Source organism: Hyperoodon ampullatus (assembly GCF_949752795.1).
Source record: "Hyperoodon ampullatus genome assembly, chromosome: 2".
NCBI classification, from domain to species: Eukaryota; Metazoa; Chordata; class Mammalia; order Artiodactyla; family Ziphiidae; genus Hyperoodon; species Hyperoodon ampullatus.
The window spans coordinates 111,038,645-111,065,405 of NC_136915.1; the positions used below are offsets into that span (position 1 = coordinate 111,038,645).

Sequence of the window (26,761 nt, forward strand, 5' to 3'; positions counted from 1 at the left end):
AGTCCCACACATCTTGATTTCAAAACATATTACAAAACTACAATAATCAAGACAGTGTGGTACTGGCATAAAGACAGACATATAGATTAATGGAATAGAACAGACAGCCTAGAAATAAACCCTCTCATATATGGTCAAATGATTTTCTACAAGTGACCAATAGCACTCAATGGGGAAAGGACAGTCTGTTCAAAAGTGGTGCTGGGAAAACTGGATATCCACTTGTAAAAGAATGATGTTGGACCCTTACCTTAAACCATATACAAAAAATAATGTGAAATGGACTGCAGACCTCCATTGGGGAAAAGCTTCATGACACTGGGTTTGGCAATGATTTCTTGGATATGACACCAAAGGTACAGACAACAAAATAAAAAAATAGACAAATGGAACTACATCAAACTTAAAAACTTCTGTGCATCAAAGGACACAATCAACAGAGTAAAAATGCAACTTAAAAAATCGGTTGCAAATCATATATCTGATAAGGGGTTAATATCCAGAATATATAAAGAACTCCTACAATTTAATAACAAAAAACTCAAAAAAACCTGATTTAAAAAATGCTCCTTCAGGGCTTCCCTGGTGGCACAGTGGTTGAGAGTCCGCCTGCCGATGCAGGGGACACGGGTTCGTGCCCCAGTCCAGGAAGATCCCACATGCCGTGGAGCAGCTGGGCCCGTGAGCCATGGCCATGGAGCCTGTGCATCCGGAGCCTGTGCTCCGCAACGGGAGAGGCCACAACAGTGAGAGGCCCGTGTACCACAAAAAAAAAAAAAAAAAATGCTCCTTCAAGTGAAGGACTTGAATAGACATTTCTCCAAAGATGATATACAAATGGCCAACAAGCATATGAAAAGATGCTCAATGTCACTAATCATTCGAAAAATGCAAATCAAAGCACAGTGAGCTATCACCTCACATCCATTAGGATGGCTACTGTTAAAAAACAAAACCAAACCCAAGTAACAAGTGTTGGTGAAGATGTGGAGAAACTGGAACCCTTATGCATTGCTGGTGGGACTGTAAAGTGGTGCAGCAGCTATGGAAAACAGTATAGTGGTTCCTCAAAAAATTAAAAATAGAATTACCATGTAATCTAGCAATCCCACTCTGGGTATACATCCAAAAAAACTGAAAGCAAGACCTCATAGAGATATTTGCACACCCATGTTCATTATAGCATTATTCACAATAGCCAAGAGGTGGTAGGAACCCAAATATCCATCAACGGATGAAAGAATAAACAAAATGTGGTGTATACATACAATGGAATATTATTCAGTCTTACAAAGGAAGGATATCCTGTTATATGCTACAACATGGATGAATCTTGAAGACATTATGCTATGTGAAATAAGCCAGTCATAAAAAGACAAATACTGTATGATTCCACTTATATGATGTAACAACAGTAGTCAGATTCACAGAAACAGTAAGTAGAATTATGGTTGTCAGGGGCTAAGGGAAGGGGAATATGGGAAGTTATTGTTTAATGGGTATAGAGTTATAGTTTTGCAAGATGAAAAAGTTCTGGAGATCTGTTTCACAACAGTGTAAATATACTTAATACTACTGAACTGTACATTTAAAAAAGGTTAGGACAGTAAATTTTATGTTATGCCTTTTTTTAACTACAGCTAGAAATTTAAAAAATATTTTAAAAATATAAGGCATGAAAGATGTTAAATCTAAAGTATCAGAGTGAACTCATGACCTTATTAAACATTAATAACTTTCCAGCTCTGACACTGTAATAGCCTAGCAGCAAGGTCATCCTGCCCACCATGAGAATACATGTGGAACAATCTAATATTTTTCTGGTCTTTAGCACTATTCTCCATTAAAAGGAATCAGGGATCTTTGTAGACTAGCTATTCTATGTCTTGGCACAGATGTACCTTATTGTTGTTAGAAGTAAAAGTAATGATAATAACAACAATGTTAATGATAAAAATAACAAGCAGCTAACACTTACTGAGTACTTGTTATGGGGCCAGATCTGTCCTAGATGCTTTGCGTGGGTTAATTCATTTATTGCTCACAATGACCCTATGAGGTAGGTATTATTATCCTCTTTTTAAAGATGAGGACATTGAAGCACAGAGAGGTTAAGTAATTTGTTGAAGGTCACACAGCTAATAAGGGGCAAAATGGGCATTTGAACCTGTTCCAATGTCTGTCCTCTTAACTAGTGATTATACTGTCTCTCAGGAGACAAGAATACTTAAAAGCTAGCACAAGGAGTCAGTCTAAAGAGACTTCTATCAGCCAAATGTAACATAAGCATAGAAAAGAGGGTTATAATTATAGCTAGCTACATTATGGAAAGTTCCTAATGATTCTCAAAAAAAGGAAAAGCTAGCTCAAGGAGTATAAAACCATAGCTATAATTCAAGGACGACTATGATAGGATAAGTTTAATTTTTTAAGCAGTTTACACATAGAGAAGAGTGTTGACAAGTAAGTGTTTCTTCTATGAAGTATGTATCTGTCTTATATGTATTTTACTCTGTAGAAGTAGGAAATGGTAGACACAGAGTAAGGGGTGTGTACAGGTAAGGTTTGGGGAGGCTGTATTCAAAGAATTATGCTTACACACACCATGGCATAAGCAAACCAATAGTTTTCTTAGCTGTAAAGTGTGGGTAGAGGTATGTAGAGGATACCTATGTTCATCAAGGAGTCTTTCATGTGTTAGTCAAAAAGGCTTGAGAGTCTGCATGAACAAGGCAAAGACTTGTACAGCCCTGAGCATCTGCATCAGGACTGTTACCTCTTATGTTCCCCAAAAGTGTGTGAGGTGCAGGCGAGCTGACAGGTGAAAAGAATATTTATGCACATTCAGTGGATTTACATCCATGGATGTATGCCATTTGGGGGTTCAAAGTCCTGCATAATCTCCATAAGAACCCCCAATAATCCCCTCCTCCACACCAATAGTCAGAGAACTGTGAGGAAGCCAAACAATTCTGGAAAATGCAAGAATTATTCCCTTAACAAAATGCAAGAATTATTCCTCTAACAGAAGGGACTGATTACAGAAAAGAACCAGCTAGAAAGAAGGTGAATGTCTTGCCCAGTTGAATACCACTGAAAGAAAACTACATAGACACTTGTCCTATCTCCTGAGAGATGTTACCTCTGCCAATTAAATGAGATGCATTTAATTGTAGGTAATCAGTAAATCAAGGCAGAGTAAATATGACTAAGACAAGCAGACTTAGATACTAAATAAGGGGAAGTACTAGGTTGTAAGGACAGGTGTAGATTTGGAAAGTCCCCCTGACACAGCAAGGAATCCTCAACTCCAAGAGGAGCTCAGCCTCATGAATTCAGGCTCATGTTCCAATCATCTTCAAAGGCAAAATCCTGTCACATCAAGAATCACCAGGTTGACGGATTAGAACCTACAAATTCGCTGATATGAGTTGGTTTCTTTACAGTCTGACACAATTGCCATAAGCCTGGGGAGTTTATAAGAATGAGTTATTTTAACCTCAGGAAAATATAGGTATTGACAGCCTGAAGAAATTAATCAAACCCAGAATGAAAAAATTTTAATAGGCTAAGTGTAGCTGAAATAATAAGTTTTGTAATCACTGAGATAATTTTGCTTAGAAAAAACTACCATACTAGGCTTGTTATTTTCTTTACTGAGTTAGTTAAATCTGATTATGTTTTTAATTAATGCTTTAGTATTTAAAATAATTTGTTGTATTATTTATAAGCATGGATTTATTAATATGTCTGTGGTTGTGTTAGTTGCTGACAATGAATTTATTTGAGGTGATAGTGATAGCAGTTAAGGGACCACTTTCCCAATCTCCCTTAATGCTAATGAGATTAAATAGGTGTGTTGTGTAGTACTTCCAGGAAGTCTCTTTGAAAGAGAGAAGACAGCTCTTCTGCCTTTCCTCAATCCTGCTGTGTAGGACATGTGATGATGGCTCTTGCTGCCACTCTGGACTGTAAAAAGATGAGCTACAAAGAGCCTGCATCTCTGGGAACCAGGGAGCTGCCATACTAGATTTCTTTCACATGATAAATTTCTATCTTAAGTCACTTTTATTTTGAAGTTACTAATATTGGCAGCTGGGGAGGAGGAAGTTAAAGCAGCTGGCCTCCAATTTATTCACTGTGTGTGTGTGTGTGTGTGTGTGTGTGTGTTGGGGAGCAAAGAGAAACACTTCTGGGAAAAAAAAGGAGGCAAGTGACCCTGTCTAATTTTTTCTCACTGGGCCTGCAGGTAAATAGACCAGGAGTTGGCAAACTATGTTTCACTGGCCAGCTGCCTGTTTTGTAAATAAAATTTTACTGGAACACAGCTATACCCATTTATTTATATATTGTCTGTGGCTGCTTTTGTGCTACAGTGGCAGAGTTGACTAGCTGTGCCAGAAACTGTATGGCCTGCAAAGCATAAAACATTTATAGAAAAAGCTGTGATGACCCCTGAAATAAACTAATGATATTTGCTAGGGGGAAGAGTCCTTTTCTATAGAATGCCCTGAGTAGGATATGCCTGGCTAAGTATTACTTAAAGTATTCAATAAGTAAACCCATAATCTATGAAGCATGGCTCCCTGATGACTGCCACATAAGCCATACAACTCTCTGGGGTATAAAATGGAGATGTTCCTACATGCTTCCTACTGTGTGAAATAATAACCCACAGAACCTCATTTGGAGATCTCTATTGAACTCTGTTCTTAAACTCTGTTCTGCCCTATTGCTCTCTTTCTCTGTGCCTATGCCAGTATCCATACTATTTGACTGTAGAGATATAGCTGCATAATTGAAGAATTAAATAAGCTCATGCTGAGCTTTGTTTTTGACGGATACCAAACTTTTCTTGCTGCCCTTTTACTTCTTTGTGTGAAGTTATGTAAAACTTATGTTTTGTTATGTAGTGGATGTTGGTGCTTCACTCAGATCCCCTTCAATCATTTTCACCTTTGTTTTTTGGATATTTTTCTTAGAGCCTGCTTTGCTCAAACACAGTGAGCAAGAAGTACCTGGGAATTTACAGTGCCCAGGATAGCCCTTATCCTATGACGAACGTGTGGGAGAATATGAGGACTCCAGCTCCCTTGCCTGAGGTAGGGAAAATACTGAGGCACACATTTCACTCCAGAGTTCCTTTACATGATCCGGCTGAAGCTACCCTTTGCAGGACTGAGCGCCTAACCTTGGGTGGCTTCTCCCCCTTCCCTGTCCTTCTTCTCCTACACCCTGGCTAGTTTCCTCTGGGAGTACTTCCTTTCTTGCATAGAAATCCTTTTCTCAGGGTCTGCTGCTGGGGAACCTGACTTATGACATCTAAGAAGTAAAGGATACCCATGACTTTACCTTTTAAAACTGATGTTGAGATTGGCAGTCATGACAATTCCCCCAGGTATAGCTGCACACATACCAACAGTAGCATCAATCATTGTTGCAATGGCACCTCCATGAAGGAATCTAGTTACAAGAGGAAAAGAGAAATGTATTCACAAGTTCTGAAAACAGCCCCTCAAGAGAGAAAAATTATCCAAGCCTCCCATATAATCTACTTCTGAAAGTTCCACTTAATTCATGTTCCATGTACTGAATGTCAAATTATATCCATGTTCTCACCTTGATTTTGTTCATAGCATAACACTGTAGTATTTGTAACAAAGCCAGAACCTAATGATAACCAGGTCACAAGCAAGCAAAAAGCTAAAATCCAATTTAGAAAATTTATATTATGTTTTTATTAAACTAACTATACACATCATTGTTTAAAAATTTAGGAAATGAAGATAAACAGAAGAAAAAGAAAAACAAATTAAAAATTATAAGGCTATCTAGTGACAAACCAATATTAACATGTTAATGATACTCTCTAAAATTATACTCTTTTGCCCTATGTCCTACACTTTTGTCATTTAATAATTTACAGTAAACATCTATCCATGTCAATAAATATAAATCTACATTACCACTTTAATGTCTTCATTGTAGTCCATGGATACAGGGTGATACTATAAGATAACAACCTCTTAGATCCACATTTCTAGGCTATCATTCTTACCCAGGTACCCCTTGCAGATAAGGACCTCCTTGAAACAAGCAAACTGTCCTTTTCTCATCATCATTATAGAACATCACATATTCAAAGCCCAGGCCGTCCTCATAGCCTCTGGTGAAGAGCTGGGCCTGTGACAGTTGATCTTTCACAAGCTTTGAGTCTGTAAGCAAATGAAGTGGATGGGCACATGAGAAACAGGTATGAGAAAAATACCATGACAGAGACAAATATCTGTACCCTGCAAGAATCACAGGTCAGTGGATGATTGATTAAAATGCCAACCAGGTGCAAAACTGAAGGGGCTGGGACGGTCCCAAAGAAACAGAATACAGGATCTTTGCTCCAGTGGAATCAGTCTAACTGGGAACATAGTAAAAATAAATGAAATCAAAACAAAGTACTAACACATGGCAATCAGGAAATATAGTACATAAATACAAAGGGTATATAGAATAAAATAGTAAGGTATAGACAGAAATCCTTCTTAGAATAAGTGTGATTTAAGTGAGATTTAAAGAAAGTGAGTAATGTAACAGTAGAGAGGTTTTCCTTGCAGACATGAGTTTAGCCTGAGCAGAAGACAGTTATCATACTGAATCAGAAACAGAGGCAGGTCAGCCCAGTATTCAATGTGATTATGACTCCTGAGTCTCCAACTCAGGGTTAGAACCATTAGGATTCATGAAATCAAATTAGTGGGTTGTAGGCAGACTTTAAAAAGAAAATGAATGCTTCACATATATCCTGGATAAGTACTAGTGTGCTCACTTAGATATGTTTTTTCAATTATACAACTATGCACAAGTTGTGTGTTCTGCGTTGTGAGTCAAAATGTAGGTAACTTCAGAATAAAGACTGAAAGCTACTGCTGAGGGAAGGGCATGTTTGTTCTTTCATACCCATTTTAAGATTTAATTCCCCAAACTCTTAGCTTTCTTTCACAGCTCATCATGATTTGCCATGTATAACGCTGATTCTTTTATTGATACCAAATTTACATTTACAAACTTGGAAAAGGGTATGAGATGAGAAGATCTGGGAGAAGTGGGGAGGACAAGGGAGGATATTATTTAGGCCTTGAGCATCTGGGGGCAGGCATCCTGTCTCTTGGACTTTGTGTGCTCAACAACTGGCAGATAGGCACACACTATATGCGCTCTAGCAGTGGTTGAGAAACTGAATGATTTGGAGGGCCAGACAAAGAAACTTAAAATTGAGAATCAGTCTCGTGGTACAGTAGAAAAGAACCTTGTCCTGGAAGTTGGGAAATTTTTCATGACTTAGCTTTGGCCTAGAATTTGCTCCCTTCTCCATACTTTATCCATACAGTGAGGAGATAAACCTAAATGACCTCTAAGATCTGTTCCAACTCTAACACTCTGGGACTTCAGGATAAGATAGGCATCAAACCCTTCTAATTTTTTAGTTAGGAGTTCAAAATTTCTGGTTTAGATTACTAAACCTTGAGGTTACCTCATAAAAATGGGAAAAATAAAGATGGTGGGGAAGTCTGTTAGAAATGCAGAATATCAGGCTCTACCCCTGACCTACTGAAGCTGAACCTACATTTTAACAAGATTACCAGGTGCTTCATATTCATGTTAAAATCTGAGAGGAACTGATCTTTTAAGACATGGGATAACACTGAAGGTAGCAGAGGAGTAACATGATCAGATTTGAATTTTGAATCACTCTGCTAGCTGGACGAAAGGAGGGGGATAAGAAAGATGAGTGAGAAGATCACTGAAACACTATAAAATCACAATCACCAAACTTTTCTGCTTGGTGGGGTGATTTTCTCCAGCTATGTTCAGCTACATGAGGGCCTGTGCAAATAAGAGATGGCAGATGTTTAGATTCATCCAGGGCCGGTGTTTTCCTAGATAAGTACACTACAGAAGTTCAGCTAAAAGATGGCTATGGGGACAATGAGAAAGTAGAGGACTCAATGAACTGAAGGTCTTAATGAGGCCAAAGAATTTTTTCTGTGGGGGCTTTGAACAAGTAAGCTGGAAGGAAAAAGGTTGTGGTCAGAAAAAGGATGTCTAAATGTGTGGATTTGGAGGTTGTGACCTTTCTGAAGATGATAAGGCTCAAGATGTCCTCAGGAGTGCACTGCTGGGGCTGTGCAAAAGAAAGATCATAGGTGATGAGAAGGTAAATAAACTGAGGAGCCATGGTGTGGAGGGTGGGTTGCTGAGAATGGTGAATAGAGTTGGGTAGAGAGGAAAACAGTTAACCAGGTGCTGAAATACTCAACATATAGGGACAGGTTGGTAGATGACAGCTATAAGAAGAGGAAGTTGAGGGTGACAAAGTCGGAAAAAGTGAGATGGTATAAACCTCAAAAGGAATGGGGGTTTTCTAAGAAGCAGGGGAAATAATAATTTGAAAGCAAGTATGGGTAGCAAGGAGGACCTCAAACTCCTCCCTCTTCTGAGAGGGTCAAGTTTCCGACAAGAGACGACAGTTAGGTTGGATGAAGGGATGAGCAGAAACATGTGGGAACTGAACCCTGGGAACTACTGACATTTAAGGAGTGGGTAGAAGGAGAAAGGGAAAATTGGTCAGAGGTTTGTGAAAGCCAAGAGACAAAACATTTCAAGGAGAATGAGCTTAACAGTTAGGTCCAGCACAGTAAGGGCTGAAAAACGCCCACAAAATATGGCAATTAGGTCGCTAGGGGCTTAAGTGAAGAAATTTCAGTAGAGCTATTAGAGTAGAAGCCAGATTGCACTGGGTTAAGGACATTCAATTAATTTTGTGATATGATAAATAGTTAGAATGGAATTAGTAACAAAAATTACTAATTTTCCCCTTCATTCGTAAAACAGAGTTAATTCTTATTTCTCTCTATATTGATGGTTCTATAAAGAAACTTATGAACTCTATCATTTTTCTTGGTTAAGGTAGCTTTATTTTTGTTTCATTCATTTCTCTGGCTGTGTTGGGTCTGCATTGCTGCACGGGCTTTCTCTAGTTGCGGTGAGCAGGGGCTACTCTTTGTTGAGGTGCGTGGACTTCTCATTTTGGTGGCTTCTCTTGTTGCAGAGCATGGGCTCTAGGTGCGTGGGCTTCAGTAGTTGCAGCACATGGCCTCAGTAGTTGTGATGCGTGGGCTCGGTAGTTGTGGTTTGAGGGCCCTAGAGCACGTGAGCTTCAGTAGTTGTGGCGTAAGGGCCTAGTTGCTCCGTGGCATGTGGGATCTTCCTGGACCAGGGACTGAACCTGTCCCCTGCACCAGCAGGCAGATTCCCAACCACTGCGCTACCAGGGAAGCCCCCGTTTCATTCATTTCTTCAGCAAATATTGAAGTATTCAGCAAATACCATGAGGAAACTGAGGCAAGAAAAGGTAAAGTAACTTGCCCAAGGCCACACAGCTTTAAGTTGTAGAACCAGAATTTGAACCCACTCACTATATTTCAGCCATGAAATTAGTTAAGTTGTCAGCTTTTGGATGGCCTCTAAAGCTGTGTGACTGAATGAGATTACCAACAGAGTTTAGTGAAGCAAGGAGTACTAAGGATTGAGACATGGGGCACCCTAACATTAAGTTTGAGGACAAGGAGGAACTGGCAAAAGAAACTAAAAAGGAAGAACTAGTGAAGTAGAAGACTGTGGTGTCCTGGAAGCCAAGTTCAAGGAGAAAGGAGTTATCAGCTGTGCCAAGGGCTGAGCAAGGTCATTGGTTAGCAACATGAAGGTCACTGGTGACAGTAGGTCTGATGGAGTGGTGGGAGTGAGAGTCTGCTTGGAGAGGTTTAAGAGAGACCAGGAAGAGAGAAACCCAGTTGTGGCATGTCTGTACACTGATGAGAAAGATCTAGCAGAGAGGGATATCCTTAAGTAGGCTAAAGGGATAGAATACAGTACACCAATAGAAGGCTTGGCCTCTCCATAAGAGTATGGTCAGTTCATTCATAACAGGAAAAAGCAGAACATCAGGCACAGACGCAGGGAAGAGGGTAAATGAGGCAGGGGTTGCTTGGAAATTCTCTTCTGATTGCTTTTATTTTCTGTGAAACAGGAGGCAAGATCAGCTGAGAGTGAGGCTTGAGAAAAAGAAGGTAGGAAATAGTCATCTAGGAGAGCAGGAAAGTGAGTAGATGAGGGAAAAATGAAATATGATTGTCAGGCAATGTTAAGGGCCTACTTGAGGTCATTAAAAAAAAAAACATCATGGGAGTTCCCTGGCGGTCCAGTGGGTAGGGCTCTGTGCTCCCAATGCAGGGGGCATGCGTTCCATCCCTGGTCACGGAACTAATATCCCGCAAGCTGCGTGGCGTGGCCAAAAGAAAAAAAACAAAGAAAAAACCCTCCAAACATCACAATCCCCAAACACCTACTAAAGGTATGTTTAGATGATTAAAAGACAATGAGTAAAATAAGAAATATCTGTATAAGCTTCATGCAGTCAGGAACCCTATCTATGTACTCAGGCTTGTTTCAGGAATACAACATTTTGCACAGTACAGAAACTCAACAGATAGTTGTTGAATGAATATATAAGGGACGTTGTGAATAAGAAAGCAAAAAGGTCTTTACAGGCTGACTCTAAAAATGAAGAATGTATATATATTAGGTATATATATAATGTTCTTCAGTTAGGCTCAGTAAGTCAGCCACATAGGTGCAGAAGAGGGGAGACAAATAATTCAAATGAAAGACACAGGGTGTTAGTTGACTGTCTGTCAACAGTGTGACGTGGCTACCCTACTTAGTGCTAATGTCTTACTCTGCATGGAAAAACCATAATTTGAGTTTCAATCTTAGTTCTGAGAAGCATATACTAAGGATCTGAGAAACTGGAACATGTCCTGGGAAAAGCAACTAGGAATGTGAAGGAGACTGAAATACCTTCTGGGAAAAAAGCCAGAAAACAAAAGAGAAGATTGGCCTGGCAATGAGAATTGGCAGGTACACAGGAGTGAGATACATAGATCTGATTCCTAAATTCCAATATATATTGATGTATTCTAATCCATATAAAACGATACCAAATGAAAGGATTATACTTATTCTGTGTGTTCCTAGATGGTAGAACTAACTGAATGGATGAAAGTACAAGAGAGATTATAGCTCAATACAGTTAGAGCTGTCCAAAATGAAAAAAGCACCCCAATCCCAAGTACTCCATGATTGGAGGGGTTCAAATTAAGTCCAGATGACTGGCTGTAAGGTTTAAAATAGAAAGCAAGAGAAGACAGAGAAAGGTTAAGACTATAGTTGTAGCTCCCAAACCGTTTTCTATTCCAAAACAACTGAGGTTAACCTTTTGCAAGGAAAATTTACATTTATAAAGGAAATCTCCATTGGTATGGGTGTCTCCCTCTCAGTACCAGGAAGAGAAGAACAACTCTAAATCACAAGAGAATGTTTTCAATGGAGAAAGCAACAACTTACATCTTTTCCTGGTAATCTCTTCACAACGCCCCCTACCCTCAACACCCTCCTTTTGTCTTTAGCTGAAAATGGTATTTAAACTGGTGGTTTAGGACTTCCTGGTGGCACAGTGGTTAAGAATCCACCTGCCAATGCAGGGGACACAGGTTTGAGCCCTGGTCTGGGAAGATCCCACATGCCACGGAGCAACTAAGCCCGCAAGCCACAACTACTGAGCCTGCGCTCTAGAGCCTGTGAGCCACAACTACAGAGCCTGCATGCCACAACTACTGAAGCCCATGTGCCTAGAGCCTGTGCTCCACAACAAGAGAAGCCACCGCAATGAGAAGCCCATGCACTGCAACGAAGCATAGCCCCCACTCACCGCAACTAGAGAAAGCCTGCACGCAGCAACAAAGACACAATGCAGCCAAAAGTAAATAAATAAATTAATTAATTAATAATAAAAAACAAACTGGTGGCTTAGGCTACCTCAGGGAGTTACTCACTTTTCCCTGGGCATCTCCCAGGTATACATGAGGTATATGTGCTAATAAATTTCTGGTTTTTCTTTTTTCTTTTTTAAAGAAAGCAACGGGCAGAAAAGAAGGCAGTCCACTGTTCCTCCCAATTCCTATATGAGGGATCTCCTTTTTTTTGTTGTTATTAAAGTGCATTTATTTTTTTCACAACATGTATCACCATCTGACCTACTTTGTTTTCGTTTTTAGTGGTTTGTCTCTCATCACTAGAGTGTTCACTACAGGAGGGAAGAGATTTTAGGTAAAAAAAAAAACAAGTAGAGCATCTTAAGCAGGTTCCCTGGTGTGTGTTTCTTTCCCTTCTTCTTATCTTTCTTCATCCTGCAAATATGTATAAGGCACTTACTATGTATCAGGTACTGTTCTAAGCACTGGAGATATAGTGGGGAATAAAACATACAAAAATCTCTGCCCTTATGAAATGTCAACTATGAATTGGTATTTTCCATTGGCACTTGCCATCTACCTCTACAAGGATCAAATCATGTGCTGCTGCAGCTGCTGATTTTCGACACCCCCTGAAAGGAGTTCAGCGTAGAGAGCAGAAATGAGACATCCTGTGCTCTGGGAAAAACTGGTAGAAAAGGTCTTCAGATAGTTAGATATTTTCAGGAGCCAATTTTATGAGCCCAATTCTTGTATCTCCTCATATCTAGAAAAGCACTAAAATCCTTCACGGTGACGTCTGCTCCTTGTGACTAGCAGTAACCTTCACTAGAGACTCGCTCAACTGCATGCATTCCCCCTCCACCAAAATCACATATGTACTGACCTTCCTCCCCTACCTCTTTGGAGCAGTTTTTCAGAGCTAATCTGAAATGCTGTCTCCTGGGCTGCAGTCCTCATTTTGCCCAAAATAAAACTTAACTCGCAACTCTCATGTTGTGCATTTTTTTTCCAAGTTGACAGTTTTATGGCGACCACGAAGGGACCCAGAGTGGACTTCTCTCCTTCGCCTAAACTCTACGAGGAACCGGAGCCTTGGTACCAGCAGAGGCCCCTTGCACCCATCTGCTTCCTTGGAGAGTCCAGATGAATTTGGGTAAGTCTCTCCTGGTTCTCAGGTCTCTCATGTTGGTTGATGATCCTGAGTTTTATTTGGCAGAGTAGCAGGTACCTGCCTCCTCCCAGTTGAAAGATACGGGGTGGGGGCCCTAGTTAAAAGATACCAGGGAAATATCCACCCAGTTGAAAGATACTGGGGGAGGCTTGGTTGAAAGATGCCAGGGAATACCCACCCAGGTGAAAGATACTGTGGAGGGGGAGCTGGTTGAAAGATACCAGGGTTTGCTCAGGTGTAGGAGACTGAGTGGTCTGCACTGAGTGGTTAGGTAAGAGGCTGATCTGATGCTTTTCCTCAGTTCAGCTGCCTTAACAGAATGTCAAGATAAAAGTGAAGATATTACATGAGAGCTTTGCTCCCAAGAAAGGGCACAAGACTCCTCCCGGCTTGTTCTGGCTTTCTCAGGTGACTCGGAAATTTACGGGAGTGGTGGAGGCAGAGTCCTAATGCCATGCAGTGATCCCACAGGGAAACCTACTCATTAATTAAAAGGGTTCCTCATCCAGAGGCATGCATAAGAATTGGCCATTCAGTGATCCGAGCACCTGCAGTGGCATTAGACCACTGAAGGGAGAAACTGAGACATACAAGAGGGCTGAAACAACTCTGAGGTGATGCCTAGAGGAGCTAAGCTCACAAGCAGCACACTGGCCCACCACACAATTTCACTAGTAAATTTTATCCCTGACAAATTCAACTTAAAATGGGAGATAGAGCCTCTCAAACACAGAAACAAGGGGCATCAGAAAGCCAGCCTCTGACTAACACTCCAGGCAGGTTTATGTATGTACAAAATTCATATTTGCAAGTACCTACTTAATTGGGGAAATATACCAAAGGAGATCTCAACCTAAAATGACCAAACTGGGGTTCTTTTTTTTTTGCGGTATGCGGGCCTCTCACTGTTGTGGCCTCTCCCGTTGCTGAGCACAGGCTCTGGACGCACAGGTTCAGCGGCCATGGCTCACGGGCCCAGCCACTCCGCAGCATGTGGGAGCTTCCTGGACCTGGGCACGAATCCGTGTCCCCTGCATCAGCAGGTGGACCCTCAACCACTGCGCCACCTGGGAAGCCCTGAGGTTCTTTTGATATTCCAAAATTAATATTTTTGCACACACAGTTAGAAAAAAGCCAGCCATGAGATCAAACAGACTGAAAGGAATGCTTACTTTGATTGGTATCTAGAAGCTTCTAAAAGAGGAAATGATAGAGTAACTTTTTTTCAGGAAACCAACAATTAATTACTTGAAACTATATCAGACCAACTTTTCAAAACCATTAAAAAGACAGAAAAGGGGGTATCTATGAAAATTATGAACCTTCAATTGTGCCAGTTAAGTACACAATGCCAGTCGAAGGTTAACCAACCCCCATTTAATTCCCAACTAGTAGAGAAAGCTAGCTTGAAGGAAAAAAAACTCCCCAAAACAGAAACATATCTCTTCAGAATTCTGACTCTGAGGAACAAGTCCTACTAGGAGAACTTGATTTTCTCTCCCTGTGCCTTGAAACTAGGGCTCTCAGGAACAATTATCTTATACAGACCATCTCTAAGTCCTGAATCTGAGGAAAATACAGGGAACAAAGCCTTTAAAATTCTCTCTTATTCCAACTGTTAGTTATAAACTACTGAGTTTTATATTTTGATACCTGATTCATGACTAAGTTTAGAAAATGAAGCTATACAGATCTCTGGTTGTGTCTGTCTAGATATATGTATGTCTCAGTATGTGTGTCTCTTTGGATAATGCTGCTGAGGTTAATTTGTAAATGACCTCTATAATTGGCTTAAGAAAAAGTAAGCACTGACATTCACAAAAAGATAGACAAGATGAAATGGCAGAGGGCTATGTACCAGATGAAGGAACAAGATAAAACCCCAGAAAACCAAATAAATGAAGTGGAGCTAGGCAACCTTCCAGAAAAAGAGTTCAGAATAATGATAGTGAAGATGATCCAGGACCTCGGAAAAAGAATGGAGGCAAAGATCAAGAAGATGCAAGAGGGCTTCCCTGGTGGCGCAGTGGTTGAGAGTCCACCTGCTGATGCAGGGGACGTGGGTTCGTGCCCCGGTCTGGGAGGATCCCACATGCCGCAGAGCAGCTGGGCCCGTGAGCCATGGCCACTGAGCCTGCGTGTCTGGAGCCTGTGCTCTGCAACGGGAGAGGCCACAACAGTGAGAGGTCCGCATACCGCCAAAAAAAAAAGAAGATGCAAGAAATGTTTGACAAAGACCGAGAAGAATTAAAGAACAAACAAACAGAGATAAACAATACAATAACTGAAATGAAAACTACACTAGAAGAAATCAATAGCAGAATAACTGAGGCAGAAGAACAGATAAGTGACCTGGAAGACAGAATGGTGGAATTCGCTGCTGCAGAACAGAATAAAGAAAAAAGAATGAAAAGAAATGAAGACAGCCTAAGAGACGTCTGGGACAACATTAAATGCAACAACATTCACATTATAGGGGTCCCAGAAGGAGAAGAGAGAGAGAAAGGACCCAAGAAAATATTTGAACAGATTATAGTCAAAAACTTCCCTAACATGGGAAAGGAAATAGCCACCCAAGTCCAGGAAGTGCAGAGAGTCCCATACAGGATAAACCCAAGGAGAAACATGCCGAGACACATAGTAATCAAATTGGCAAAAATTAAAAACAAAGAAAAATTATTGAAAGCAGCAAGGGAAAAATGACAAATAACATACAAGGGAACTCCCATAAGGTTAACAGCTGATTTCTCAGCAGAAACTCTACAAGCCAGAAGGGAGTGGCATGATATATTTAAAGTGATGAAACGGAAGAACCGACAACCAAAATTACTCTACCCGGCAAGGATCTCATTCAGATTCGATGGAGAAATCAAAAGCTTTACAGACAAGCAAAAGCTAAAAGAATTCAGCACCACCAAACCAGCTCTACAACAAATGCTAAAGGAACTTCTCTAAGTGGGAAACACAAGAAAAGGACCCACAAAAACAAACCCAAAATAATTAAGAAAATGGTAACAGGAACATACATATCGATAATTACCTTAAATGTGAATGGATTAAATGGTCCAGCCAAAAGACACAGGCTCGCTGAATGGATACAAAAACAAGACCCATATATATGCTGTCTATAAGAGACCCACTTCAGACCTAGGGACACATACAGACTGAAAATGAGGGGATGGAAAAAGATATTCCATGCAAATGGAAATCAAAAGAAAGCTGGAGTAGCAATACTCATATCAGGTGAAATAGACTTTAAAATAAAGAATGTTACAAGAGGCAAGGAAGGATACTACATAATGATCAAGGGACCAATAGAAGAAGATGATATAACAATTATAAATATATATGCACCCAACATATGAGCACCTCAATACATAAGGCAACTGCTAACAGCTCTAAAAGAGGAAATCGACAGTAACACAAAAATAGTGGGGGACTTCAACACCTCACTTACATCAATGGACAGATCTTCCAGATAGAAAATTAATAAGGAAACACAAGCTTTAAATGACACAATAGACCAGATAGAGTTAATTGATATTTATAGGACTTCCATCCAAAAACAGCAGATTACACTTTCTTCTCAAGTGCGCATGGAACATTCTCCAGGATAGATCACATCTTGGGTCACAAATCAAGCCTCAGAAAATTTAAGAAAATTGAAATCATATCAAGCATCTTTTCTGACCACAACGCTATGAGATTAGAAATCAATTACAGGGAAAAAAACACAAACACATGGAGGCTAAACAATACGTTACTAAATAACCAAAGGATCACTGAAGAAATCAAAGAGGAAATCAAAAATACCTAGAGACAAATGACAGTGAAAACATGATGATCCAAAACCTATGGGATGCAGCAAAAGCAGTTCTAAGAGGAAAGTTTGTAACAATACAATCCTACCTCAGGAAACAACAAACATCTCAAATAAACAATCTAATCTTACACCTAAAAGAACTAGAAAAAGAAGAACAAACAATACCCAAAGTTAGTAGAAGGAAAGAAATCATAAAGATCAGAGCAGAAATAAATGAAATAGAAACAAAGAAAACAATAGCAAAGATCAATAAAACTAAAAGCTGGTTCTTTGAGAAGATAAACAAAATTGATAAACCATTAGCCAGACTCATCAAGAAAAAGAGGGAGAGGACTCAAATCAATAAAATTAGAAATGAAAAAGGAGAAGTTACAACAGACACTGCAGAAATACAAAGCATCCTAAGAGACTACTACAAGCAACTCTATGCCAATAAAGTGGACAACCTGGAATTAATGGACAAATTCTTAGAAAGGTATAACCTTCCAAGACTGAACCAGAAAGAAATAGAAAATATGAACAGACCAATCACAAGCAATGAAACTGTGATTAAAAATCTTCCAACAAACAAAAGTCCAGGACCAGATGGCTTCACAGATGAATTCTATCAAAGATTTAGAGAAGAGCTAACAATCCTTCTCAAACCCTTCCAAAAAACTGCAGAGGAAGGAACACTCCTAAACTCATTCTACGAGGCCACCATCACCCTGATACCAAAACCAGACAAAGATACTACAAAAAAAGAAAATTACAGACCAATATCACTGATGAATATAGATGCAAAAATCCTCAACAAAATACTAGCAAACAGAATCCAACAACACATTAAAAGGATCATACACCATGATCAAGTGGGATTTATCCCAGGGATGCAAGGATTCTTCAATATACGCAAATCAATCAATGTGATGCACCATATTAACAAACTGAAGAATAAAAACCATATGATCATCTCAATAGATGCAGAAAAAGCTTTTGACAAAATTCAACACCCATTTATGAAAAAACTCTCCAGAAAGTGGGCATAGAGGGAACCTACCTCAACATAATAAAGGCCATATATGACAAACCCACAGCAAACATCATTCTCAATGGTGAAAAACTGAAAGCATTGCCTCTAAGATCAGAAACAAGACAAGGATGTCCGCTCTCACCACTATTATTCAACATAGTTTTGGAAGTCTTAGACACAGCAATCAGAGAAGAAAAAGAAATAAAAGGAATACAAATTGGAAAAGAAGAAGTAAAACTGTCACCGTTTTCAGATGACATGATACTATACATAGAGAATCCTAAAGATGCCACCAGAAAACTACTAGACGTAATCAATGAATTTGGTAAAGTAGCAGGATACAAAATTAATGCACAGAAATGTCTTGCATTCCTATATACTAATGATGAAAAATCTGAAAGAGAAATTAAGGAAACACTCCCATTTACCACTGCAACAAAAAGAATAAAATACCTAGGAATAAACCTACCAAGGGAGACAAAAGACCTGTATGCAGAAAATTATAAGACACTGATGAAAGAAATTAAAGATGATACAAACAGATGGAGAGATATACCATGTTCTTGGATTGGAAGAATCAATATTGTGAAAATGACTATACTACCCAAAGCAATCTGAAGATTCAATTCAATCCCTATCACACTACCAATGGCATTTTTTACAGAACTAGAACAAAAAAATCTTAAAATTTGTATGGAGACACAAAAGACCCCGAATGGCCAAAGCAGTCTTCAGGGAAAAAAATGGAGCTGGAGGAATCAGACTCCCTGACTTCAGACTATACTACAAAGCTATAGTAATCAAGACAATATGGTACTGGCACAAAAACAGAAATATACATTAATGGAACAGGACAGAAAGCCCAGAGATAAACCCACTCACCTATGATCAACTAATCTATGACAAAGGAGGCAAGGATATACAATGGAGAAAAGACAGTCTGTTTAATAAGTGGTGCTGGGAAAACTGGACAGCTACATGTAAAAGAATGAAATTAGAACACTCCCTAACACCATACACAGAAGTAAACTCAAAATGGATTAGAGACCTAAATGTAAGACCGGACACTATAAAACTCTTAGAGGAAAGCATAGGAAGAACACTTTGACATAAATCATGGCAAGATCTTTTGTGATCCACCTCCTAGAATAATGGAAATAAAAACAAAAATAAACAAATGGGACCTAATGAAACTTGAAAGTTTTTGTGCAGCAAAGCAAACTACAAACAAGACGAAAAGACAACCCTCAGAATGGGAGAAATATTTGCAAATGAATCAATGGACAAAGGATTAATCTCCAAAATATATAAACAGCTCATGCAGCTCAATATTAAAAAAACAACCCAATCAAGAAATGGGCAGAAGACCTAAACAGACATTTCTCCAAAGAAGACATACAGATGGCCAAGAAGCACATGAAAAGCTGCTCAACATCACTAATTATTAGAGAAATGCAAATCAAAACTACAATGAGGTATCACCTCACACCAGTTAGAATGGGCATCATCAGAAAATCTACAAACAAATGCTGGAGAGGGTGTGGAGAAAAGGGAATCCTCTTGCACTGTTGGTGGGAATGTAAATTGATACAGCCACTATGGAGAACAGTATGGAGGTTCCTTAAAAAACTAAAAATAGAATTACCATATGACCCAGCAATCCCACTATTGGGCATATACCCAGAGAAAACCATAATTCAAAAAGACACATGCACCCCAATGTTCATTGCAGCACTATTTACAATAGCCAGGACATGGAAGCAACCTAAATGCCCACTGACAGACAAATGGATAAAGATGTGGTACATATATACAATGGAATATTACTCTGCTATAAAAAGGAACGAAATTGGGTCATTTGTAGAGATGTGGATGGATCTAGAGACTGTCATACAGAGTGAAGTAAGTCAGAAAGAGAAAAATAAATATCGTATACTAACGCATATATGTGGAACCTAGAACAACGGTACAGATGAACCAGTTTGCAGGGCAGAAATTGAGAAACAGATGTAGAGAACAAACTTATGGACACCAAGCGGGGAGAGTGGTGGGGTTGGGGAGGTGGTGGTGGGATGAACTGGGAGATTGGGATTGACATATATACCCTAATATGTATAAAATGGATAACTAATAAGAACCTGCTGTATAAAAAAATAAATAAAATAAAATTCAAAAAAAAAGTAAGCACAAATCAAACAATTCTAAATTCAAGAGCAATTAAGCTAAATGAATTTCAGGTTCATGTGAACTGGGAAATATTCAGTATTAAATTAATATCTGGTATTAATGTTTTAAGTTTGTTGATCTAATTAATACAGACATGTTTTTAGAGTCATCAACATTAAGTGTAATACTTTTATTGTACCTAGGTGTAATATAAGCTAAATAAAATATTGTTATATCTGTTACAAATATGTCAGCAGGGAAAGTAACTTGATGTGAAGAAACTTTTAAGGAAAGAAAATGTAAATGAGATAGGAGCTTTTAGATAAATTCCATTAAGAATAATTATGCTTTACGAATGTGTATCTAAAATAGTCTCTCCAGATTCTGGAACTTGAAATTGTAGAGTTGTGCTAAATTAAGTTAAGTGATGGAAGCTTATTGAATAGCTAGGTCATTCCCAAATAAAATAAGATACTGAAATATTAATTACTGAACATTGGTTTCCTTTTACAGAGAAACAAAAGGTATTTAGAACTATAAATGAATACGTTTGGTGCCACATTCTCTAAAGAAAGCAAATGTTTTTAGAAAATATCACTGGTATTTATGTTCACCAATCTACAGAATGCTAATGTAAAGGACAGTTCATAATTGCTTACTTCTTAGTTTTCACAAGAAATTAAGGTTTTAAGAGCTGAGGATTCTAATTTAAACATGTAACTAAAGCTAATAGAAATAATAAAGGAAACATTTCAGTATACAGTAGGAAAGTAGGATGTATGTTTCCAGTAAAGAAGTCATGAGGAATGGAATTGCATTTTATTAAGGGAAAAGGAAGTAGGTCTGACTTATAGCTGGCTGTTTCTGAATGGGAAATAAAGTGATGGATATGAAAGTCATAAAAAGGTTTGTGGGAAGGGGACCCTGAGAAAAGAGTTTTGTGCATGGCCTGGATTGACTAAGGTTAAAATAAATTTAATTGAGTAAATGAATGTTATTTATTTTTTATTTATTCATTGATTTTTGGCCATGTTAGGTCTTTGTTGCTGTGCGTGGGCTTTCTCTAGTTGCAGTGGGTGGGGCTACTCTTTGTTGTGGTGTGCAGGCTTCTCATTGTGGTGGCTTCTCTTGTTGCGGAGCACGGGGACTCTAGGCATGTGGGCTCAGTAGTTGTGGCTCGCGGGCTCTAGAGCGCAGGCTCAGTAGTTGTGGCGCATGGGCTCAGTTGCTCCGAGGCACGTGGGATCTTCCCAGGCCAGGGCTTGAACCCGTGTCCCCTGCATTGGCAGGCGAATTCTTAACCACTGCACACCAGGAAAGTCCCGTAAATGAATTTCAAAAGTAAGCGGGTGCAAAACTTGAATTTGGTTTTTCTCTCTGAAGAGGGCAAGATTTCTGATAATGTTGAAATGCCTTTGATAACAGATTTCAAGTTTCTTTACCTTTTAAGTGATGTGTATTTGCCTTTGGAATCTTTTATTGTTACTTGGGCTAAGTGAATAACTATTGTTTCACAGTGACTTGTGATCCTATCTGACTGAGTGTTCTAAATCCTTTTTGATATTTTTTGACAAAACTTCCTAAATCAAATTTTAATGACATCCTTTTGACCTCTAGCTAACTCTGGGATGCTTCAAAGGGCCCCGATACATCCCAAAGAGAGATGTTAAACTAATTAGATTCATTTGGTATGTTAAATTGCATGGGAAGTAATGTCAAATGAGTAATAAATCTTCTTAGGTTACACTGTATGGTAAATGTTACTAATAAAGATATCCTAGAAATTATATGGAGTTCCTAAAATTCTGATATGTCCTGGTAAAATGTTATCAGTCATAATTCTAGTTATTATCTTAAAGTGTTGTATGTCACAGTAGTAACCAAGTTTCTTTGTTAATTGCATTGTAATCAGATTTTAAACATGCTTTAAGTTTTTTGTCATTATAGACACTTACGGTTTCACTCTAATGCCTTTGCAAAAATGCCTCCTCTTCAAGAAAACTTATACAAAGAACTTTTGGATAAATACAAGTTTCTGACTTTCAGACCATAATGCTGAACTGGGTAAGAAATTGAAGAATTCTAACGAAAAACCTGATGGCTTTATAAAGCTGTTAACAAAAAGGATTAGTTACATAGGACTGAATGAACTGGTGAATATGGTTATAAATTTTATGGTTTCTATCTGAAAAATTACTGGTTTAAATCTGTGTTTTCCAGGTGTAAGGAAAACCTTCCCCTCAAACTAATTATGACTTATAGTAATTTGGTAAATTATACCTTTGTAAGCAGGATTGAAACATTTATCTTTGCTATCTGTCCCCTCCAGACATTGGAAACTCTCAGGTTGCCAGTAGATTTATCAGATAAATTTAGGAAGGCTACCTCACTAACAGGTACAGAAAACTCAAGGTATTTTGGGACCTTGAAAAGGGAGGAATTCACCTAGATCTGTTAGGCGAAATCTGTCATAAGCCCTTGGTGACTTTCTTAGCCCTGAGAGGTATTTCAAAAGTTCAGCCTGAGACTCCTTATAAAAGTTTCAGCAAGCAAAAAGCCTATATGATCAATTATAGTTATATAAATCATCAGGCCAAGTTTATTGAGACCAGATTTATTTTGCAAACAAATTAGTCTTAATTTGGTTATATTTGGTAGAAATGAGGGTAATTTTAGAGAGAAAAAGATGTTTCAATGAATGTTAAATCCCAGTTTTGTTAATGGAGGTCTGTATTTACTAAGACTCACTTCCAGGATAGTTCCTTGTTGTTATGTTATATTGGTATAAAGTTAAATTGTATTATTAAAAGCACACTCTAAGTTTGTTTTTGAAGCTTATCTCAGTAATGTATCTTTGGATGAAGATCATTTGCCCCACGACCTGCAACCAGGGGACTATGTATATTGGAAAAGACATCATTTAAAGGACTCACTACAACCCAGATGGAAAGGCCCTCACCAGGTACCCTTAACTAGCTCAAGTGCAGCAAACCTAAAGGGATCCACTCTTGGATTCATATTTCCCACTTAAGAAGGGCTGCTGCACCGGACTGGTCTATAGAGAGGACTGCTGACCTCAAACTCACCTTAAAACACCACTCAAACAGAGGAAACTACACTCACACCAGGATGAGAAGAAGACAACATCAGAAGCAGACAGCTTACCCAAGATGCTGGACCTGATTCGTATAATCATTTATAAAGTTTTCTTGACTTCTCAGACCTTTGCATATAAATCAAATGTTTTCTATCATGGACACAATCCTATGCTAGTTTAAAAAATCAATCCATTTGTTGGGTTTGTGTCCAGTTACCTGTGTCTAGCACTTCTGTATTACTTTGGTGCATTTCTCCACTCCAAGGCTCTAACTGGATGGTCCTTAGGACATTTATTTTAGAGGAAAGAAAGTTCAGTCCTGTTTAGGCTACTCTTGATATTACTAGATGGGATCCCCTCACCTAGACAATTAATAATACCCGCTCTGACCCTGGCCATAAAAAAATGAATTTTCCTCTAAAGTTACTCAAGCTCAATCAGAGCAACAGCAAAATTTCAGCCAAGGAATAAAAGCTCCCGCAATTATGGGATGGATTTATGTGGTTAACACCAGGATATGGTCATTTAAGTTTCAAGGCACCCTTTTACCTTGGGAACAATCAAATTATACTAAGGATAACCAGCATAGTAACTAGGAAATTGGGCTGGGAGCCTTATGGACAGTGACAATATACCATTTCCCTGAAAGATAACGATTGGTACAGAACAGACTAAGTCAGGTGACTTGAAGATATACTGGGCTGTACCTAATGGAAGTTCTTGGCTTAATTCTCACTTACGACTTTAATAATATTGCTAGCTATGTTATTTGCATTTTTCCTGTTTTACAAGATTGTTGTTTCTTGCATTACCAAATGTGTGACTGAGCCTCCAACAAAAATATATAGTTTTATAGGAGATCAATGATTGTAATACTGTAACTCTAGATATGGGAAGATACAACAAGAGGGAATTTTCCTGGACCATAACAGATTAGCAAGACAGGTGGTCCAGAGTCTTTAGTTACTGTTAAAAGACCTAGTCCAGTAATAGCACACTGAGTGGCCTATCAGCAAAATCTTCGCCAGACCTAGGAATGAGCCTTCCTAGCACCGTGGGACAAAATGGTCATGAAATGCCTCCCAAATCATGGTCGAATTTATGACCATGAGGAGGCGCTGTCAACTACAAATTGGCACTTGCCATTGGCACTTACCATCTCCCTTTACAAGGATTAAATCGTGCTGCTGCAGCTGCTGACTTTCAACACCCCCTGAAAGGAGTTCAGGGTGGAGAGCAGAAATGAGGAGCTGTGTGCTCTGGGAAAAACTGGCAGAATAGGTTTTCAGATAGTTAGATATTTTCAGGACCGATTTTATGAGCCCAATTCTTGTATCTCCTCATATCTAGAAAAGCACTAAAATCCTTCGTGGTGATGCCTGCTCCTCGTGACTAGCAGTAACCTTCTGCAAAAAAATATACGCTTGATTGCATGCATTCCCCCTTCACCAAAATCACATATATACTGACCTTCCCCCCTACTTCTCTGGAGCAGTTTCTCAGAGCTATCTGAAATGCTGTCTCCCGAGCTGCGGTCCTCATTTTGCCCCAAATAAAACTTAACTCGCAACTCTCACATTGTGCATTGTTTTTTAAGTCGACAGAAGCAAACACTCTAGTGGTGAGAGACACACCGTTAAATAAACACAAAGCATGCCAGATGGTGTTAAGTGCTGTGGAAAAAATAAATGTACCTTAATAAATGTATATTATTAAGTGAAAGAAAACAATCTGAAAAGGCCACATACTGTGTGTATTCTGGAAAAGGCAAAACCATGGAAAGAGTAAAAAGATCAGTGGTTGCCAAGGGTTCGGGAGAAGGAGGGACAGATGAACGGGGGACACAGTGAATTTTTAACGCAGTGGAACTATTCCATATGATATATGTCATTATACATTTGTCAAAACTCATCAAGTATTACACAGTGAACCCTAACGTAAACTATGGACTTTAATGTATTAATACAGTCTCACCATTACAACAAATGTACTTTACTATCTCAAGCTGTTAATAAATGGAGAGCTGGCAGAAGGAATTAAGGGGTATATGGGAACTCTGTTCTTTCCACTCTTTTTTCTATAGACCTGAAACTACTAAAAAATAGAAGTCTATTAATTAAAACACACACACACAAAGGACAGGAGGTGCAATGTGTATGTGTTGGAGGTGGGGTAGTTTGCCTTGGGAGTTTAGAGTCTGCGAGATGAGGGGATGACTTGAGTATTCTGAGCTTCTTAGGGTGACAGAACCATATATTGGGATAAACAGTAAATTGAGGTTAGTGATGACAGCCTCAAGACAGAAAGGTGATGAGAATGTGGTAGGGTGGAGGCTTTCTGGGGCCTCTTCCTGATAATGGTGATGATGATGCCATGGTGGGGGCATTCTTATTAATGGCAACAGACTTCATGCTCTCCCACAGTCTGTGAAATTTATTGAGACTTCTGGCCTATAAAACTGGAGAATATAGCAAACCCCCTGCACTATCCTCCTTCCTTTTTCAAGTGGTAACAAGTACTTCAATCTGTTCTTAGTTTTATATTTGATATTTAAATATTCCTTATGGGAGTGTAGCTATTCCTACCAAGAAAATAGGTTTTGAAATCTTCACTCTTTTGAGTATATTTACTTTTATATGAAGGCAAACGTTCCCAGGAGCCGTCTTCACATTTCTTCATGAATTGGTCAAAGAGGAGTCTTAAGTCCTTGCTCCAGCTGGGGTTGGGGAGAGCATGGTCCTTAGGAATGACTTTCTCTGTAGAAAACCACCTCTAAAAGAAAGGAAAAAAAGGAGAGTAATGGGAGGTACATCCTATTTCATAACATATTCTCTTATTTTCTAAGACTATCTTGCTGCTTTTCCTCTTCCCAAAAGCTTGTTGTGTTGAAGTGAAAACAACTTTCTAGGATCACCTGGTCCTCTCTCCTTGGGAGAATTGGGAGATTGAGAGAGGATAAATGATTTGCTCAATGTCATCCAACTAGCCATTAGCAGAGTTGGTATTAAGCCCAGGTCTGCAGACCCCCTTCTTTTTTTTAAACCTTAATCAAGCACAGGTGAGCCACGTCAACTACAAACTGGCACTTGACATCCACCTCTACAAGGATTAAATCATGTGCTGCTGCAGCTGCTGATTTTCAACATCCCCTGAAAGGAGTTCAGGGTGGAGGACAGAAATGAGGCATCCTGTGCTCTGAGAAAAACTGGCAGAACAGGTCTTCAGATAGTTAGGTATTTTCAGGAGCTGATTTTTTTTGGTTTTTTTTTTGTGGTATGCGGGCCTCTCACTGTTGTGGCCTCTTCCATTGCGGAGCACAGGCTCTGGACACGCAGGCACAGCGGCCATGGCTCACAGGCCCAGCTGCTCCGCGGCATGTGGGGTCTTCCCGGACTGGGGCACGAACCCGTGTCCCCTGCATCGGCAGGCGGACTCTCAACCACTGTGCCACCAGGGAAGCCTATGAGCCCAATTCTTGTATCTCCTCATATCTAGAAAAGCACTAAAATCCTTCATGGTGATGTCTGCTCCTTGTGACTAGCAGTAACCTTCACTAGAGACTAGCTTGATTGCATGTACTCCCCCTTCACCAAAATCACATATATAGTGACCTTCCCCCCTG

General features: G+C 39.3%; 1 protein-coding gene across 1 annotated transcript in view; it reads right to left on the bottom strand.

Moving 5' to 3' along the window:
* The window catches only part of THEM4 (thioesterase superfamily member 4), a gene marked incomplete at its 5' end in the record, with an annotated part of 46,439 nt that overhangs the window by 11,371 nt on the left and 8,307 nt on the right, over positions 1-26,761 (bottom strand). The window contains 3 exons of the mRNA XM_079698214.1: positions 5,353-5,463; positions 6,059-6,215; positions 25,770-25,911. Of these exons, the coding sequence (XP_079554340.1) occupies positions 5,353-5,463; positions 6,059-6,215; positions 25,770-25,911 (410 nt within the window). The remainder of the gene's footprint in view (positions 1-5,352; positions 5,464-6,058; positions 6,216-25,769; positions 25,912-26,761) is intronic.